Here is a 17,836-nt window from a genome sequence, read left to right as displayed (position 1 = left end):
ATTTTTGTAAGGCTCTCTGTACTGTGGGGGGGGGAGAGTCAAAGATAGAAGGTAGAGAGTTGTGTGTTTTACACATGTAGAACTGTAACACTGTTTTAAGCCAATCGTACATGCCGTGTCTGTTCCTACTTTACACTGCCTGCTTGTTCCAATAGCCCTTTTAGTAAATCGTCTAGGCTAAGGATCATGATCAGTGAATGGGAATTGTAGAGCTGCAGTCTGAGGTCGGTGGATTCTTGATTGCGCAGGATGTGTTATGGGGCGGGATGCGGGCTTGGGTACGCCGAGGGTGAGGAAGGTTGGCATGGAGGTTGGCATGGCTGGCAGGGCACCTCAGGTAAAGCCAGTTTAAAGACCTCGCTCCTCCCTCTCCCTCGCTTCTTCTCCTTCTCTAACAGGCTGCTGAGAGGTGGGAATAAAGGGATCTCTGTGGAGGACTCAAAAGACTGTATGGAGATCTCTGAGGAAAAAGAGGACAGCGTCAAAGGAGAGGTAGGTTGTTACATTGTTGCGTACATACATGCATGCATTTGTGGGTTTGTTTGTATGTTTTTAAAACACAGCTGGGAGCAAAAGGGAAGATGTGTGCTCAGAAGGGACAAGACTGACATTTGAGTACAAATTCAATATTGAAATGTTCGGTGCAATGTAGTAGCTCTCAAGACAGACCAATGGAATAGAACACTCAGATAGACCTACTCAGATGGCCCAAATACAACCAAGTTCACTCTAACCTTTTGGGGGACCGAAGCGAGATTTGGTTGCCCCTCCCTACACTTTTTTCCATGGGGTGGAGAGAAAATGTTTCAATTTCATAACAAATTTAATGCAATTCTATTCATTTGGCCATGCGGCAGAGATTTTTTTGTTTTACAACTAATTTCCTGTAATTCTACCCATTTTGCCATGAGGTGGAGACAATATTTTTCAGTTTTGAAGCTAATTTCCTGAAATTCTACACATTTTGCCATGACTTATGCCATGTTAATTATATCTGAGTGAAGGTGACTAACAAAATCAATGTGGACCCCCTGGAGGTCAGGGCCCCTGTGCACGTGCCCTGCGGGACCGTTCGGTATTCGGCCATGATTACTACAAGTTTAAATAGCTGGCTAGACTAACTTACCAATCAAAATATTATTAGCTGACATGACTAATTGAGTGACTGTCAGTGACTGACATAACAAGAGAAAAATTCCTGATGCGCAACCAAATTTCGCTCTTGCACCTTGTGTATTCTACTATTCTAACTCTCAACAGTCCTCTCAACAGGCCTGGGACCCTCAGCGACCGCTTATGTCGCTTATGCCTGGAGCTGGTCCTGAGTTCACTAAACAGGTGCCTCGCAAACCCAACAAAAAACAAGGCCTACCCTGATTCGAAGATACTCTATGGCAACTTATGAAGAAGCGAGATGCTGCTCCGAAACAGTCTCTAAAATCTGCCCTAGATGTTATGTTTTACATTTTAGTCATTTAGCAGACGCTCTTATCCAGAGCGACTTACAGTAGTCAGTGCATACATTTCATACTTTTTTTTCTCTTCTCCGTACTGGTCCTCTGTGGGAATCGAATTCACAACCCTGGCGTTGCAAGCGCCATGTTCTACCAACTGAGCCACACGGGACCACATTGACCAACTCATCTATAAAGGACTGAGAAACAAAGTGACAATGAGTCTCAGGAAAGTCAAAGCCAATGTCTTTCTCAATATCATCAATGAAGCAAAAGGGAACATCAAGGTCATTTGGAAAAACATTAACAAACTCACTGGGAAAGGTCATGCCAAGTCTGGTGAACTACAACTGAAAATCAATGGCTTCAGGACAACAGCTCGGTCATTGCAACCACCTTTAATGACTATTTAATTGACTCAGTCCTAGAGCTGGGCCAAAAGTTCACCCCAAGAGACCTGTCCATTATCCCCAGCAATGACAGCCATACCGTTTTTTTTATTTATTTAGAGTCCACTAGTAAGGAAACGGTCAAGAGAGTCCTCTCCTCACTCAAACTCTAAAGCAAAGGATGTGTATGGTCTTGATATTGTATTTCTAAAAAGATACAGTGACAGCCTAACCACCCCAATTACCCAGATAGTCAAGTTATCAATGCAAGAAAATGTATTCCCAAAAGCATGGAAGACTGCCATCTTGACCCCTGTACATAAATCTGGAGACCAGCAGGAAGTGAGCAACAACATGCCTATCAGTATACTCCCTGTCATCTCTAAGGTTGCTGAAAAAGTTGTAGGAACAGCTCACAGCACACCTGAATACAGGATATGTCCCTCTTCACCCCATGCAGCTTGGGTTTAGGGTGAACCACTCAGAGGTAGCATGTTGTTACCGTCAACCATAAAGTCCTTCTCTCAAAATCTCCAGTTTCAACCTCTCCCAAAATGCTTTTGACTGTGGTTCAGCCTATATATCAATGATCTTCCTTCTGTATGCCAGAGAGTGGAGATCCAAATGTACGCTGACGACACGTCATCTACATCCATTGAAAGAGTGCTGAGCAAGTGGCTTCTAAGTTAACGTCAGTTATGGAGAATGTTTCACAATGGCTCAATGACTCCTGTCTCACCCTAAATGTGTGGAAAACAGTGGCCATGTATTTCTCCATCAATCAAAAGCAGCAGGTCTACCCCGACATCCTTATATATGACCAAAAGATCAAAACTGTCTCAGAATTCAATACCTCGGCATAATCCTTGAGCCCACCCTCAACTTAAAAAAACATATTAAAAAATGACCAACACAATCAAATACAGCCTCGCCAATTTCCGGTTAATCAGAAACTCTCTCCATCGAGGCTTCCAGAATATGTTTGTATGCTTTGGTTTTCTCCCCATCTCTCCTACTTCATCACCAGCTGGTCACAAGCATGTGAGACATCCCTGAAACCTCTCAAATCACTCTACAAAGAAGCACAGAAAATCTTAGACAAAATAACACGTTACTACTACCACTGCAATATAATCACCAAGTTCAACCTGTTTAGTTTTTACAACTTCATTCTTTTTCTCCATCATCTGCCTGGTTTACAAGACAACTCACAATCTAGCACCTCCACCCCTGAGGGTCTTTGTAAACCTCTGCTCTGAGCAAAATAGCAGGGTAACAAGAACCTCCACCTGGGGGACTGTAGCATCCCCAAACGGTCCACCACCTTTGCACAATCGGCCTTCTCATTCAGAGCAGCTAAGAAATGGAATGGCCTACCCTCTGCTCTGAAAACATGTGGCAGCGTCCAAGCCTTCTCGACTGAGATTATCCAATCAGTCATGCACAACTTAAAACGCCATACTGACGTTTAATGCAACAGAAGACACATGAGTAAATATACAGGTTTAATTTCAATATGTGCAATAACTGGGCTATGTACAATATTTCCTTTTTATTAATAGGTATATTACCATTGTTTATCCGATAGCAATGTGTTTCTATGTGTAATGTTTTGATGTCCTGATCTCTGTGGGTTTTGTTTACTGTATGATGTATGTATGTTTTTGTATATTATTTTTCCATGTCTAGATGATCACCTGTGTCTAGATGTTTTAGGGACTACAGATGGAAATTGGCTATTAGCAAAATCTGGTGCGACATGTTTTCTCAGTGCTCTGAGACTTATGTTTTTGTTGTACATTGTCCCTGCCAAATAAAAGTAATATATTTTTTTTAAATAAGAAATATAACTCAGATAAACAAAATATAACTTTCAGACAGAAGAAATAGAACTGTCATACAAAATAGAACTCTCAGAAAGAAGAAATGGAACTCAGACAGACAAAATGGAACTCCTACAGATAGACAAAATAGAACTCTCAGGCAGACAGACAAACAAGAACTCTCAGGGCACTATGTTAACAAACTTAACGCAATGGTAAATATTAGCGCTGGCGGTAGTACTATAGGTCCAGGGCTGTGTCAGAAATATTTTCACTATTTTCATTGCGGGAACTATGGCCGCAGTTGCTGGTGGTGGCGCGAAAGGGCTAGGTTTTGATGAAAAAATAAATTGGAGGCTTGACCCCTCACTGGCCGATCAGAACATGTTCCATGACTAAATATGTGGTTTCTCCAAGTTGTGTATTTACGGTCTTTTATGTATTGCGTTGTCATCAACTCCAATTGTAATGTTAGTCCATTATAGCCTAGTTTGTTAAATAGTCTACAGCAGGGATGGGCAACATTGATTGGGGTGGGGGCCACAAAAAATCTGAACCCATTATGAGGGGCCGCAGTAACCTAAGCAACATTTTGTTCCCAAATGTAATGTTTTATAAACATAATGGAACCATCTTACAGATCGCATTCACACTTCTCCAAAATAGGAGACTGTAAGGGTTGGTGTGAGGTGTGACCCAGGTGCGGTGCAGGATAGACAGTAGGCAGTAGGCAAGGATGGTGAAACAAGGATATTTACTGGTGGTCCAAAAGCCAGGATACAAAAAAAACGGACTATACATGAAAACAAATGAGGAGCACATAGGTCTCCAAAAAACAGGCTGACAACAAACAATACGAAATACTAACTCTGACTGGAAAAATACAATGACACAGGGAGAACACTTCTCGAGTACCTGTAACTCCGTCATGTGATCCGACACTGATACGTACTGCTTGACATCAAGGAACCAGCAGAGAAAACTGACCAAGGGAACACAGGGATGTGAGGCCATAAATACACAGGTGAATCAGATAGCCACAGGTGACAACAATAAGCAGATAATTAGTCCCGACTGTGAGTGAGGAGGTGCCTATGGTTGTCGGAGGTTGACACCTGGTGGGTTGCTCCGGAACTGCGACCCACTCCTGTAACAGGAGACGGCTCCTAAATTCAATTGCATGTGAGCTAGACATTTTCATAAAGCCAGAACGGTGAATAATTCTAACAAGTTGTAAAAAAAAAAAAAACTAAAAACGAGCAATTTCTTATTTTTTTTAACAACAACAGTGTTTCTAAATAGCTTGGGGTCAGAAGCATGATGTCATAACATTGACAGGATAAAAAAGACGCAAAGGATTGCTGTTGAACCCGTCTTCGTTATAGCCTATAGGCCTAGGGTAGCCTACAGAGGGCTTGGTTTTTTATCATATGAAACGGACAAGCAATTGTTATAGGAAAATAAGTTCTAAACAAGGGTCACCAGCATCCTCTCATCTTTCCGTTTCATGATGGGCATATGAACACAGGTAGCCTACGTGGAAGGGTTTTTACACACGTCCAAAACAGGAGCTGGCTAAAATAATGTAGGCCTTCACAATACAAAGAACAAAAGGGATGTTCGCTAACTGTTTTGCTGCTCCCAAACTTGATCTTTTAATAAAGCTTTGGTGATTTAAGATTTATTTCAAAGCAGTCTCACGAGTCAAATCCTTTATTGATAGACTTGGCTACTTGGTGAACGCATTGGGCAAGACAATAAAACAGCCTTCATCAAGGGGAGGCTATTTGCTTGGTTTTTAATGAAATGAAACCAAATGGAAAAAAACATTTGGTTTTTAAGTTTATTAATACGAGTGTTACCGGCACAAAAAGCACATCTCCTCTCTTGTTCCATGAGCATAAGGGCATTGTGGATCACAGCTGGATAGGTTGCACTTCCGCTAATAAAATCCATGCCGTTACCAACCGCGTTACCGCTAAGACCTTATTTTCATTGGTCTTAAATCTGCCGATATGTGCTGCATGAAATTGTCACTTTTTGTCAGAAAGACAGACACAATAGAACTATCTGACAGACAAACTAGAACTCTCAGAAAATATAAAACTCTCATACAGACAATATATAATTCTGTCTGACAGACATATTGATATCTGTGTGCATCTGGTGAGCTTGTTATCTCTCCCTCCCTCTCCTCTTTAGTCAGATCAGCTACAAAAGAAGCTCCATTGTCTGGAGGAGCAGCTCAACCATGAGATGCAGGCCAAAGACGACCTGGAGCACAAGTGCAAGTACGGCTCACCTCAGAACACACACACACAGGCACACACACCACACACACATTCACACATGCTCCTCTCTCCCCAGGACTACCACTAGTCGTCTAGAGAAGCTGGTCAAAGAACTCGACGAGGAGGTGAGACCAGCAATGTACAATAGAGTTAATGGTCAGTAATGTTTTGACTATGCACATCACACACTTCCCTGTCCCTGTAGATGAGCAGCAGGCAGAGAGTGGAGTCTTCTCTGAGGCAGCTGGAGAGAGAGAGGGCCCTGCTGCAGCACCAGAGTGCTGAGAACCTCCGCAGGGTGGAGATGGAGGCAGACAGGAAACGCAGCCTGGAGAACGAGTGTAAGCTAAGCCCAGTATACTGATTATAATGAGTTTGTAATGAGCTTATAATGCATTGTAAGACTTGTCATAAGCATGTATGACCGGCTCATATTGTATTATCACTTTACAGTGATCCTGACTATTACTTGCATTTGTGTAATTTTAACATTCCTTCACAGATACAATAACAAGGGCTTGTGCATGCTTATAACAAATCAAGCATTATACCTATTGGCTTTAAGGCCAGGCACCTCATTAAATATGCAGATATTTGCATTTCACGTAAAAAAAAATTTATGGACACTGGATGTTGTCAGCCTAAATATTTTGATTTCATTATGTTTAGACACTCCAGGACCAGACTTATTCTGAAGAGATTATGGATAAATACTTTTTTCATCTTTCTATCTGTGAAAGTCTAAAGGCATTTTTGGCAAATTCTTTTAAGAAAATGTTAACTAGAATAAAAATTTGACAACATATTATGAACAATTCCCTCTGAGTAAGTCTGGAGAATATATCTAAGGATAACTACACAAACTGTGGTGTATGTAGATTCTTCAGAAGCTGAGAAAAATGTGTTGGCGTGTGGGAAGAGTCTGACTTTAGAGAAATCGCAGTTAAAGACAAGTACAATGAATTTAGTCTACCAATCGCCAAATGCCTATTTTGACCCAATCACCATCTCTTCATAGTAAGTTACTTTATAGTCCCGTTTCTAACATTCTCTATGAAATGGGCTTAACAATGATGGGTGATTCAGTGTAGTTGTCATCGGGTGCTGTAGGTGGGTGTGGTGTGGGAATCAGGCGCAGGACGCAGAAGATAAGTCCAAAAGACTTTAGTAATGCACACTCAAAACACGATCCAACAGCCCGGAGGCGAGAAAATGCGCACACAGGCGTAAACAAAAGGGCGCACTAAACATGTGCGAACAATACTCTCCTACACAAAGGAGGCAAGCTACAATAGCGCACTGTAAACAGTAGCGCACCAACACGACAGCGAAAACAATCACACACAACACCTGACAAACACAACGAGAACTTATAGGACACTAATGACGCTAAACGACAACAGGTGTACATAATCCAGACAAAACCAAATGAACATAGAAACATACAACGGTGGCAGCTAGTATTCCGGAGACGACAAACGCCGAAGCCTGCCCGAGCAAGGAAGAGAGGCAGCCTCGGCCGAAACCGTGACAGTAGTGAGCTTTTAAATTATGGATATATGTCCATTTAAAAGTAGTTAACATTCATGAAATGTTGATTACGGTAGTATGATAAACTAAAGAAAATATGCATTTACATTACGTTTTAGAAATGTTTGTTTACTTTTTTAAAGTACTCATTAAAGGATCAAAATACCAAAAAAAATGCTAAATTGGTTAGTAGATGCAAAACTTTAATTTTAGCCTGTGGTTCCTGGCTTTAAAGGGATAGTTCACTCAAATTACAAAATTACATATTGGTTTCCTTACCCTGTAAGCAGTCTAGGGAGAAGGTATGACAGCAATCCATGCTTTGGTTTTGTTTTCCTGACCAGTGTTTCAAATGCTAACGTTTTAGCATTTTTGACACAAATCTAATGCAAGTCAGTGGTACCTAAATAGGCATTTTCACGCTTCATGTCCAAATCATCTATAAGTAACTTAATTGAGATACACAATAAAAAAAATTATACTTTAGACCAGGGTTTGGAACCAAAATTATTTTCTAATCGTTTCGTTCTGAACAGAACCCCCCCAAAAAATTGTTTCGTTCCACTGTTCCGACAAGCAAAATAAAGTTCTGAACCGGTTTGATCCCCCAAAAAGTACCGGTTTATATAGTTCCTTTCTGTTCCTTTTTTAACCTGTGAAATCAACAGTTTTTTACATTTAGCTAATTAAATTACTTCACCAATCAGTGTGGCTAGAGCAGGCAAGCTAGTTGTTTACATGCGTGATGGACAGACAAGTGTGGCCTATGACGCAAGATGCGACTGAAATTTTGTGGGTGGGGAGAGAGCGAGAGAGGGTTGAGGAGGAGGCTTGAAGCGCTGGGTATCTTGTAATGACATGCATTATATGAATTAGGTCAACAGAATTATACCTAGGAGGAGAGGCTTCTATGGAGGAACTTTGAATGTCCTTTGTGCTAGCTAGCTAACAAGCTTGAGCTAGCTAGCTAACAAGCTTGTGTGTACAGAGCGGCACCAGAATTAAAAACACGTCTTACCTTTTTGTAGCTTTTAAATCCAACATGAAGCATGATAACTAGGCCTATAGTATCCTTAACTAGCATTGAAAAAGTGAATCCATTCTTCTCTTGCTAATTAGTAATCTCTCTTCCTATCTTCTGAATCAAGCTTGTAAAGTCAGTACAGTAGCCCAGGGTTTCCCAAACTCGATCCTGCCCCCCCTGGGTGCAGGTTTTGGTTTTTGCCCTAGCACTACACAGCTGATTAAAATAACCAACTCATCATCAAGCTTTGATTATTTGAATCAGCTGTGTAGTGCTAGGGCAAAACCAAAGTTTGGGACACCCTGGGCTACTGTACTGACGTTACAAGCTTGATTCAGAAGATAGGGAGAGAGATTTTTTATTAGCAAGCCCCAGGACCGAGTTTGGGAAACCCTGCAATAGCCTAAGCAGGGAGGGGCAGGTAGCCTAAACACCAACAGGCAAAGGTTTTCAACTTGCAGGCAGACACTGGAAATGTTGGTGAGTGACAGAATGAGGGCTTTGCATAGGCGCTTTGTTTCTTTTTTGTTGTGGGACTAGAAAAAATGCCTGGAACATAAAATAACTTATTAACCGGTTCCCATGCTTTCAAAATAACTATTCTATTCCAGACAGTATGGATCACTTCGTTCCAGGTTCTGTTTCTGTTTCTTGAAAACAGGTTTTCTGTTCTGTTCCCTGAACCGGTTACAACCCCTGCTTTAGACAAATGCTAATATAGGTCCCATTGACTTCCATTGGATTTACCATTACCCTGAATCGCATGTCCATCCATTCCCTCACCATGTCTAGTAAACAGCCTGCGGGACCAGCTTGAAGAGCTGAAGAGGAGGAACCAGAACTCTCAGATCTCCAATGAGAAGAACATCCACCTGCAGAGACAGGTGAGGGAGAGCAAGCTTGTATGCATGTATTCCTTTGAATAAGAATGCTTTATTATCTTGTCATTTTCAGATCACAGAAATTAGTGTGTTTTGCTTTCTTAACCCAACATCTTGATAAACACACACACACAAACTCCACGAGGGTATGTAAGCTTGGGTGCCTTGCTCAAGGGCACAACGACAGGAGATGGCTTCTAAAATACCTAGAAAATATGATAGCCGACCAGGAATGGACTGACTACTTTCACTTTATTGAGTCTTGCTAACAAAAAACGGAAAACATTTGCATCACACAAATTGCATAGAAAATAGCATAAGAAAACACTTACTTAGGCACAAAATATGATACAGCTTTTTCTTATTTTTTTCTCGATTGGGAAACTATTGATAAAAATGGATTGTTATAAAGCTTACTTTAAAAACATTTAAGAACTACAGTTATTGTACAGTCGGACAGCAGCGGTAGAGTGGCGTTTCTCAGGCGGTTCCTTCTCTCCCTCTATCTCTCTCAGCTGGAGGAGGCGACAGCGGTGCTGGCCGAGGAGCAGGAGGCGGCTGGGCGGCTGCGGAGGAGCCAGGCAGAGGCCCAGAAGCAGGCCCAGGCCCTAGAGCTCAGCCTCAGGGAGCTGGTGGGCAACTGCACCCAGCTGGAAAATGCCAAGATGGGCCTGGAGCAGCAGCTGATGGACCTGCAGGCCGACCTGGAGGCCGAGAGGAGGGACCGCAGCCTAGGGACAGAGATTATACAGGACCTGAAGGGTGAGACTGGGGATGAGGTTGGGGATGGGGCTGGGGCTGGAGCAAGGGTTGTCCGATCGGCAGAGTTTGCACTTTTGGAACTATTCCATTGGTTCCATTGTGACATGAGTGCCAGAGGGGCAGGGTTTTGCACTTTTGGAACCATTCCATTGGTTCTATTACGCCAGGCAAGTTTAACCAAGCACAACTAGGACCCAGGTCTGCCTGGGAGTATGTCACTCTTATAGGGGGACTGTGTTTTGGACATTGGTCTTTGCGTCCATTCCGGGGAGGCCGCTACATGATATCAGACAGAACAGTTTGGAACAGGCCTATGTCGGCCTTCCGCATCTGCGGTGGTTAGGTTACCAGATCAGGAAAAACTACGGGCCCCAGAATTGTTTTTCCGCCACACCATTCTGGGACCTGTGGTGCCACCTCTGCCTCACAGATATGATACTAATCTCTGCCTCTGTCTCTCTCACTCCCTCCCCTCTCTCTCTCCTTCTCTCCCACTTTCTCTCTCTGCCTCTCTCACTCCCTTTCTCCCTATTTCTGTACCTCTGTCTCTCTTTCTCTACCTTTACTCTCGTCCCTACCTCCCTCTCTCCTTCCTCTCTCTCCCCTTCTCTCCATCTCCCCGTTCTATAATTCCACCTCCCTGTCTCGCTCTATGTCTCAGGGCATATCCAGGGTCTGGAGGAGGAGGTGAAGGAAGTGAAGGGTTCTCTCTCCAATTCACAGATGGAGAAGAAGCAGCTACAGCATAGGCTCACTGACATGGAAAAGGTAAGAGGCCTGGGTCGTGAAAGATTAGGCACCAAATGGAAGAAAACGGACTGAAACAGGGATGACCTACCTCCAGTAGTAAACGTTAATTATTGTTTCTGTTGCAAAATGTGCCATGATGAACACAACCCTGCACTTCACTGGGAAGACTTACTCTACATAACACTCAGGCTCAGTGGGATTGCCCCAAGCCCAAATTGACCCCTAGCCCCTACCCTCTACTTGTGGAGATCTAAGAGGATTGGATAGGTATGAGCAACATTATGAAGATTTTCCTATCAAAAAGCACGATACAGTGCCTTCAGAAAGTATTCACACCTCTTGACTTTTTCCACATTTTGTTGTGTTACAAAGTGGGATTCAAATGTATATATATATATATTTTTTTTAAATTAAATGATCTACACAAAATACTCTGTAATGTCCCCCAATTTTTTTTTACAAAGTTAATGGAAAATAAACACATATCTTGTTTAGATAAGTATTCAACCCCCTGTGTCAATACATGTTTGAATCACATTTGGAAATGATTCCAGCTGTGAGTCTTTCTGGGTACAGTGGCTTGTGAAAGTATTCACCCCTCTTGGCATTTTTCCTATTTTGTTGCCTTACAACAGGGGTGTCAAACTCATTCTAGCTCAGGGGCCACATGGAGGAAAATCTATTCCCAAGTGGGCCGGACCGGTAAAATCATGGTATATATATAACTTAAAAACAACAACTTCAGATTGTTTTCTTTGTTTTAATATGATCAACATAAAACATAAAGCTGGAGCCTGAGGACAGTGTGTCCAAAATAGTACAAGCACAACATCACTATTAATCATAAAACACCTCAAGTTTATTTGAAAATTCTAAAGAAAAAGAACACACAATGCCTCAGTGATTAACATAACTGTTTCACAGATCACAGAACTATATCAGGGTGTCATTTCTCAGGCAGAAATGTAGATAAAAATAATGAAATCCTGTTCCCCAAACAAGTGCAAGAACCACAGAGTCAAGAATAGGTTAAATATACAAATAAAATAAAAACAATTAAAAACAATAGCACATCAACATAAAAACATATAAACATAAAGCTGGAGCCTGAGGACAGTGTGTCCAAAAGCACAACATCACTATTAATCATAAAACACCAAGTTATTTGAAAGTTCTGAGGACAAAGAACACACAAACACACAATGCCTCAGTGATTCACAGAAGTATATCACAGATCACAGAACTATATCAGGGTGTCTCATGCAGCACTTTAAGTGGGGTTGCATAGTTTATTTGACTCCTGATACCTGGCATCTTTTCATCAATATCAGGCGTCACATCCTCAGTGGCAGCCAACTTCAGGATGTGATTCAAGTGCTTGTGCGTGAGCCTTGAGCGCAGCTTTGTTTTATTTATGCTCATTACAGAGAACTTGCTCACAAAGATATGTGGTTCCAAACATGCACAACAGTTTTGCAGCGAGGGCTGTCAAGTTGGGGTAATCTGGCAAGAGATTCTGATAAAATGTGTCCAAGCCAGCTGTGGCAAATTTGCCCTTCAAATCCGAGTCACACTGCAAGTCTATTATTTCAAGTTGGATGCTGACGGGCAGATCAGAGGGATTCACGGTGAATGGCGAGCAAAAAACGTTGAAGTCTTTCTCCAGTTCACCAAAAATCTGAAAGCGTTGCTCAAACTCCCGTAACAGTCCCGTTATTTTATCTTTGAACCGCTTCATGTCTGCCACATGTTGGGTCGCGCACACATTTTTCAGACAGGGGAAGTGAGCTGCATCACCACCGGCGAGTTGCGTCTCCCACAATGACAGCTTCAACTTGAAAGAACGTATGCTGTCATAATACTGCGTGACAACTTTGTTGCGCCCTTGAAGCTGTTTGTTCAAGTTATTCAGGTGCTCTGTAACATCCACCATAAATGCAAGGTCCTGCATCCATTCTGCGGAATGAAATTCTAACACTCCTTTTCTTCCATGAACTGTTCAATTTCTTCTCGTAAATCAAAGAAACGCCTCAACACAGCACCTCGGCTTAACCATCTTACCTCAGTGTGGTATGGCAGGCCATAGATGTGGTCTTTCTCTCTGAGAAGGCTGTCAAACTGACGGTGATTCAGGCTTCTGGATCGGATGAAATTAACAGTTTGGATGACCACCTTCATGACGTTATCCATCTTTAATGACTTGCAACACAAAGCCTCCTGGTGCAAAATAGTGAAAAGTCAAAAAATCACGTCCTCCATTTGCAGATTGCACTTTCTCTCTGAACTTTGTCACAACGCCTGCTTTTTTCCCGATCATTGAGGGCGCACCATCTGTAGCCAGGCTGACAGTGCGGGACCAGTCCACTCCGACCCTGTCCAGCGCGTCGACGAGTGCGGTGAAAATATCAGCTGCTGTCGTTGTATCTGTCATCGGCACCAACTCCACGAACTCCTCGGTGACGGTCAATGTGTCATCAACTCCGTGGATGAAAATGGCCAGTTGTGCAACATCTGTAATGTCTGTGCTTTCATCAATTGCAACCGAAAACGCAATAAATGACTTTACTTTTTGCTTCAACTGGCTGTCCAAATCCACTGAAAGATCGGAAATCCTGTCTGCAACTATGTTTCTTGTCAGGCTGATATTTACAAAAGCCTGACGCTTTTCAGGGCACACAAACTCCGCTGCCTTCATCATGCATGTTTTTACAAATTCACCCTCACTAAATGGTTTTGAAGCCACTGCGATTTCATTAGCAATGAGTTAGCTAGCTTTCACTGCAGCGTCACTGATGTCTCGGCTGTGAGTAAACACAGACTGCTGTTTCTTCAGACCCGCCAACAGTTCATTCACCTTCTCTCTTCTCCGCTGTCCTTGAAAGTTGTCATATTTGTCGGCATGAAGACTCACATAGTGGCGACAAAGGTTATATTCTTTCAGCACTGCAACATGCTGTGAACACACCAAACATACAGCTTTCCCATTGAATTCCGTGAATAAATAGGAGGATGACCATTTTTCTTGGAACACTCTGCACTCTGCGTCCACTTTTCTCTTTTTTGACAGAGACATATTGGGGCAATGAGGGTGCCAAAGCACATAATGTTAAAAGTAGAAGCCGTAATAAATATCGCGGGCAAAACAAAGTAGCTCATCCGGGCTGGCTGCACGTGCTTGACGTACTTGCTCTGCCCCGGTATAAACAGTTTGCTTGCTTAACACAATTGCTATTGTGCCATCCAGTGGACGCAATTGGAACAGCAGTTTATTTTATTGAAAAATTGCTGCGCATTTTTATACTTTACAAAATCATCTCGCGGGCCGGATTAAACCCGTTTGCGGGCCTGCCTTACAACCTGGAATTGAAATGGATTTTGGGGGGGATTGTATCATTTGATTTACACAACATGCCTACCACTTTGAAGATGCAAAATATTTTTTATTGTGAAACAAACAAGAAATAAGACAAAAAAACTGAAAAGTTGAGCGTTCATAACTATTCACCCCCCCCCCCCCCCCAAAGTCAATACTTTGTAGAGCCACCTTTTGTAGCAATTACAGCTGCAAGTCTCTTGGGGTGTCTCTATAAACTTGGCACAACTAGCCACTGGGATTTTTGCCCATTCTTCAAGGCAAAACTGCTCCTGCTCCTTCAAGTTGGATGGGTTCCGCTGGTGTACAGCAATCTTTAAGTCATACCACAGATTCTCAATTGGATTGAGGTCTGGGCTTTGACTAGGCCATTCCAAGACATTTAAATGTTTCCCCTTAAACCCCTCGAGTGTTGCTTTAGCAGTATGCTTAGGGTCATTGTCCTGCTGGGAGGTGAACCTCTGTCCCAGTCTCAAATCTCTGGAAGACTAAAACAGGTTCCCCTCAAGAATTTCCCTGTATTTAGCGCCATCCATCATTCCTTCAATTCTGACCAGTTTCCCAGTCCCTGCCGATGAAAAACATCCCCACAGCATGATGCTCCACCACCATGCTTCACTGTGGGGATGGTGTTCTCGGGGTGATGAGAGGTGTTGGGTTTGCACCAGACAGTGTTTTCCTTGATGGCCAGAAAGCTCAGAGTACCTTCTTCCATATGTTTGGGAAGTCTCCCACATGCCATTTGGCGAACACCAAACGTGTTTGCTTATTTTTTTCTTTAAGCAATTTCTTTTTTCTGGCCACTCTTCCGTAAAGCCCAGCTCTGTGGAGTGTACGGCTTAAAGTGGTCCTATGGACAGATACTCCAATCTCCGTTGTGGAGCTTTACAGCTCCTTCAGGGTTATCTTTGGTCTCTTTGTTGCCGCTCTGATTAATGCCCTCCTTGCCTGGTCCGTGAGTTTTGGTGGGTGGCCCTCTCTTGGCAGGTTTGTTGTGGTGCCATATTCTTTCAATTTTTTAAATAATGGATTTAATGGTGCTCCGTGGGATGTTCAAAGTGTCGGATATTTTTTTATAACCCAACCCTGATCTGTACTTCTCCACAACTTTGTCCCTGACCTGTTTGGAGAGCGCCTTGGTCTTCATGGTGCCGCTTGCTTGGTGGTGCCCCTTGCTTAGTGGTGTTGCAGACTCTGGGGCCTTTCAGAACAGGTGTGTGTATATATATATATATATATATATATATATATATATATATATATATATATATATATATATATATATATATATATATATATATATACTGAGATCATGTGACAGATCATGTGACACTTAGATTGCACACAGGTGGACTTTATTTAACTAATGAAGTGACTTCTGAAGGTAATTGATTGCACCAGATATTATTTAAGGGCTTCATAGCAAAGGGGGTGAATACATATGCACGCACCACTTTTCCGTTATTTATTTATTTTTTATTTTTTTAACAAGTGATTTTTTTCATTTCACTTCACCAATTTGGACTATTTTGTGTATGTCCATTACTTGAAATCCAAATAAAAATCTATTTAAATTACAGGTTGTAATGCAACAAAATAGGAAAAACGCCAAGGGGGATGAATACTTTTGCAAGGCACTGTATGTTCCGGCCCCCCGACCATCTGCTCCAGAAAAAATTGGCCCGCGGCTGAATCTAGTTGATGATCCCTGGGGTATTGGGTGTAGATCAGTGACACAATGTAATACTTTTTTAATTCAAGCAGTAACACAACAAAATGTGGAAAAGTCAAGGGGTGTGAATACTTTCTGAAGGCACTGTCGATCTTCTAATGATTAAACCTATTAGATCTAATCATCTCAAGTCCTCTTAGATCTCTCACCAGGGCAATCAATTTGGTGTTGGGCGGATGTCCCCTCTTTATCCTGTGGCTGTACACAGATTACAGCCACACACACAGAGACACACATACACAGCTGACCTTTGACCTCTGGTTGGGTCCATTAGGAGAAGAGCAACCAGGAGATTGACCTGATGTTCAAGCTCAAGTCGCTGCAGCAGAGCTTTGACATGGAGCAGGCAGAGCACAAGGCCACCAAGACACGCCTGGCCGACAAGAACCAGATCTACGAGTCCATCGAAGAAGCCAAGTCTGAGGCCCTGAAAGGTGAGAGAGGGGGGAAGAAAAGGTAGAGGCGATTGGGAATGGATAGATGAGGGAAATGGAGCATAAGATAAAAATATATGTGACAAGAAGAAGCAGGGGGAAAATGGGCCCCACCTACTGAGTGTATGTGTCACTGTCAACAATTTGGATAAAGGTGTTGGCTAAATCAGGGGTTTTCAAACCTCTTCTCTGGGACCCCCAGCTGTTCCATCTATTCTAGCACATCTGCTTCAACTTGTCAACTAATCACCAAGTCCTTGAATAGGTGAATCAGGTGAGCTAGTTCAGGGCTGCAACAAAATAGTGAAACATCTATATTATATTATACAATTGTCTATTATTATCATAACATTGTTTCCATCTTGTGTTTGTCAGGGATGGAGCGGACGCTGCAGGAGGAGCGGAGCTCCAAGCTGCAGTTGGAGTCCAGACTGCTTCACCTGGAGAAGGAGTACTCCATGCTGGACTATGACTACAAGCAGGCTGAGCACAAACTGGACGAGCTGCGCACGCACAAGGACAAACTCGTTGAGGAGGTGTGTGTGTGGGGGGTTCGGGGTTGTGTGTGTGGGGGGGGGGCAAGTCTGTGCGTGTCTCTACATGCATTGTGTGTCTGTGTGAGAGAGCGTGTAAAGGTGTGTGCGCGTGTGTGTATTTATTTGTGTTTCGTGAAGATTTCTCTCTGTCTGTTCCATTAGCTGCAAGAACAGGTCTTGGTGCTGTCTTTACCCTGACTAACCTCACCATCTTGCTCTCTCTCTCTCTCTCTGTCTCCTCCCTCTAGGTGAAGAACCTGACCCTGTGTATGGAGCAGGAGGAGCTGAAGCGCAGGCTGAGCCAGAATGACCTGAAGGCCCAAACCCAGCAGGTGAACGCCCTGTGCTCCTCGGAGAAGCAGCTGAAGCAGGAGCGCAACCACCTGCTAGACATGAAGCACAGCCTGGAGAAACAGAGCCAGGAGCTACGCAGGTAGAGGGGATAACGCACACACACATGCTTTACACACACATACACAGTCGGGCTGGCTTGGACATACAGTATGTGTGTGAGAGAGAGGATGTGATGGCGAATAGATGTTACTCATCATTAGGTATCAATTCTGTCTTCCCCATGCCTTACGTGGTGGGAGTTGTGTGTGTCGCTTGTTTTAGATTGATTTGACATGGCAGTGATTGAAAGTTATTTTGTCCAATCACAGGGAGAGACAGGAGGCTGACGGACAGCTGAAGGAGTTGAAGGACCAGCTGGAGGCGGAACAGTATTTCACGGTACTGTTGACTTCTAGTCACTCTCCCAAAGTGTGCAAAGACTTTCCCCAAATTCCCAGGATTACCAGAAATCCTGGTTGGAATACTCCTGAGAAGTTTTGGAAAGTTACCAGAATTTTTGCAAC

General features: G+C 43.0%; 1 protein-coding gene across 1 annotated transcript in view; it reads left to right on the top strand.

The window, feature by feature from the left end:
- The window catches only part of LOC311106630 (rho-associated protein kinase 2-like), an 83,411-nt gene that overhangs the window by 41,163 nt on the left and 24,412 nt on the right, over window positions 1-17,836 (top strand). The window contains exons 10-20 of the mRNA XM_084149018.1: window positions 399-492; window positions 5,869-5,957; window positions 6,034-6,082; window positions 6,163-6,298; window positions 9,304-9,395; window positions 9,908-10,154; window positions 10,816-10,922; window positions 16,284-16,443; window positions 16,819-16,979; window positions 17,228-17,412; window positions 17,642-17,711. Of these exons, the coding sequence (XP_084005144.1) occupies window positions 399-492; window positions 5,869-5,957; window positions 6,034-6,082; window positions 6,163-6,298; window positions 9,304-9,395; window positions 9,908-10,154; window positions 10,816-10,922; window positions 16,284-16,443; window positions 16,819-16,979; window positions 17,228-17,412; window positions 17,642-17,711 (1,390 nt within the window). The remainder of the gene's footprint in view (window positions 1-398; window positions 493-5,868; window positions 5,958-6,033; window positions 6,083-6,162; window positions 6,299-9,303; window positions 9,396-9,907; window positions 10,155-10,815; window positions 10,923-16,283; window positions 16,444-16,818; window positions 16,980-17,227; window positions 17,413-17,641; window positions 17,712-17,836) is intronic.

The sequence above is a fragment of the Coregonus lavaretus genome (genome assembly GCF_964263955.1).
Source record: "Coregonus lavaretus genome assembly, chromosome: 31".
NCBI classification, from domain to species: domain Eukaryota; kingdom Metazoa; phylum Chordata; class Actinopteri; order Salmoniformes; family Salmonidae; genus Coregonus; species Coregonus lavaretus.
This window is presented reverse-complemented; position numbering and strand designations above follow the sequence as displayed.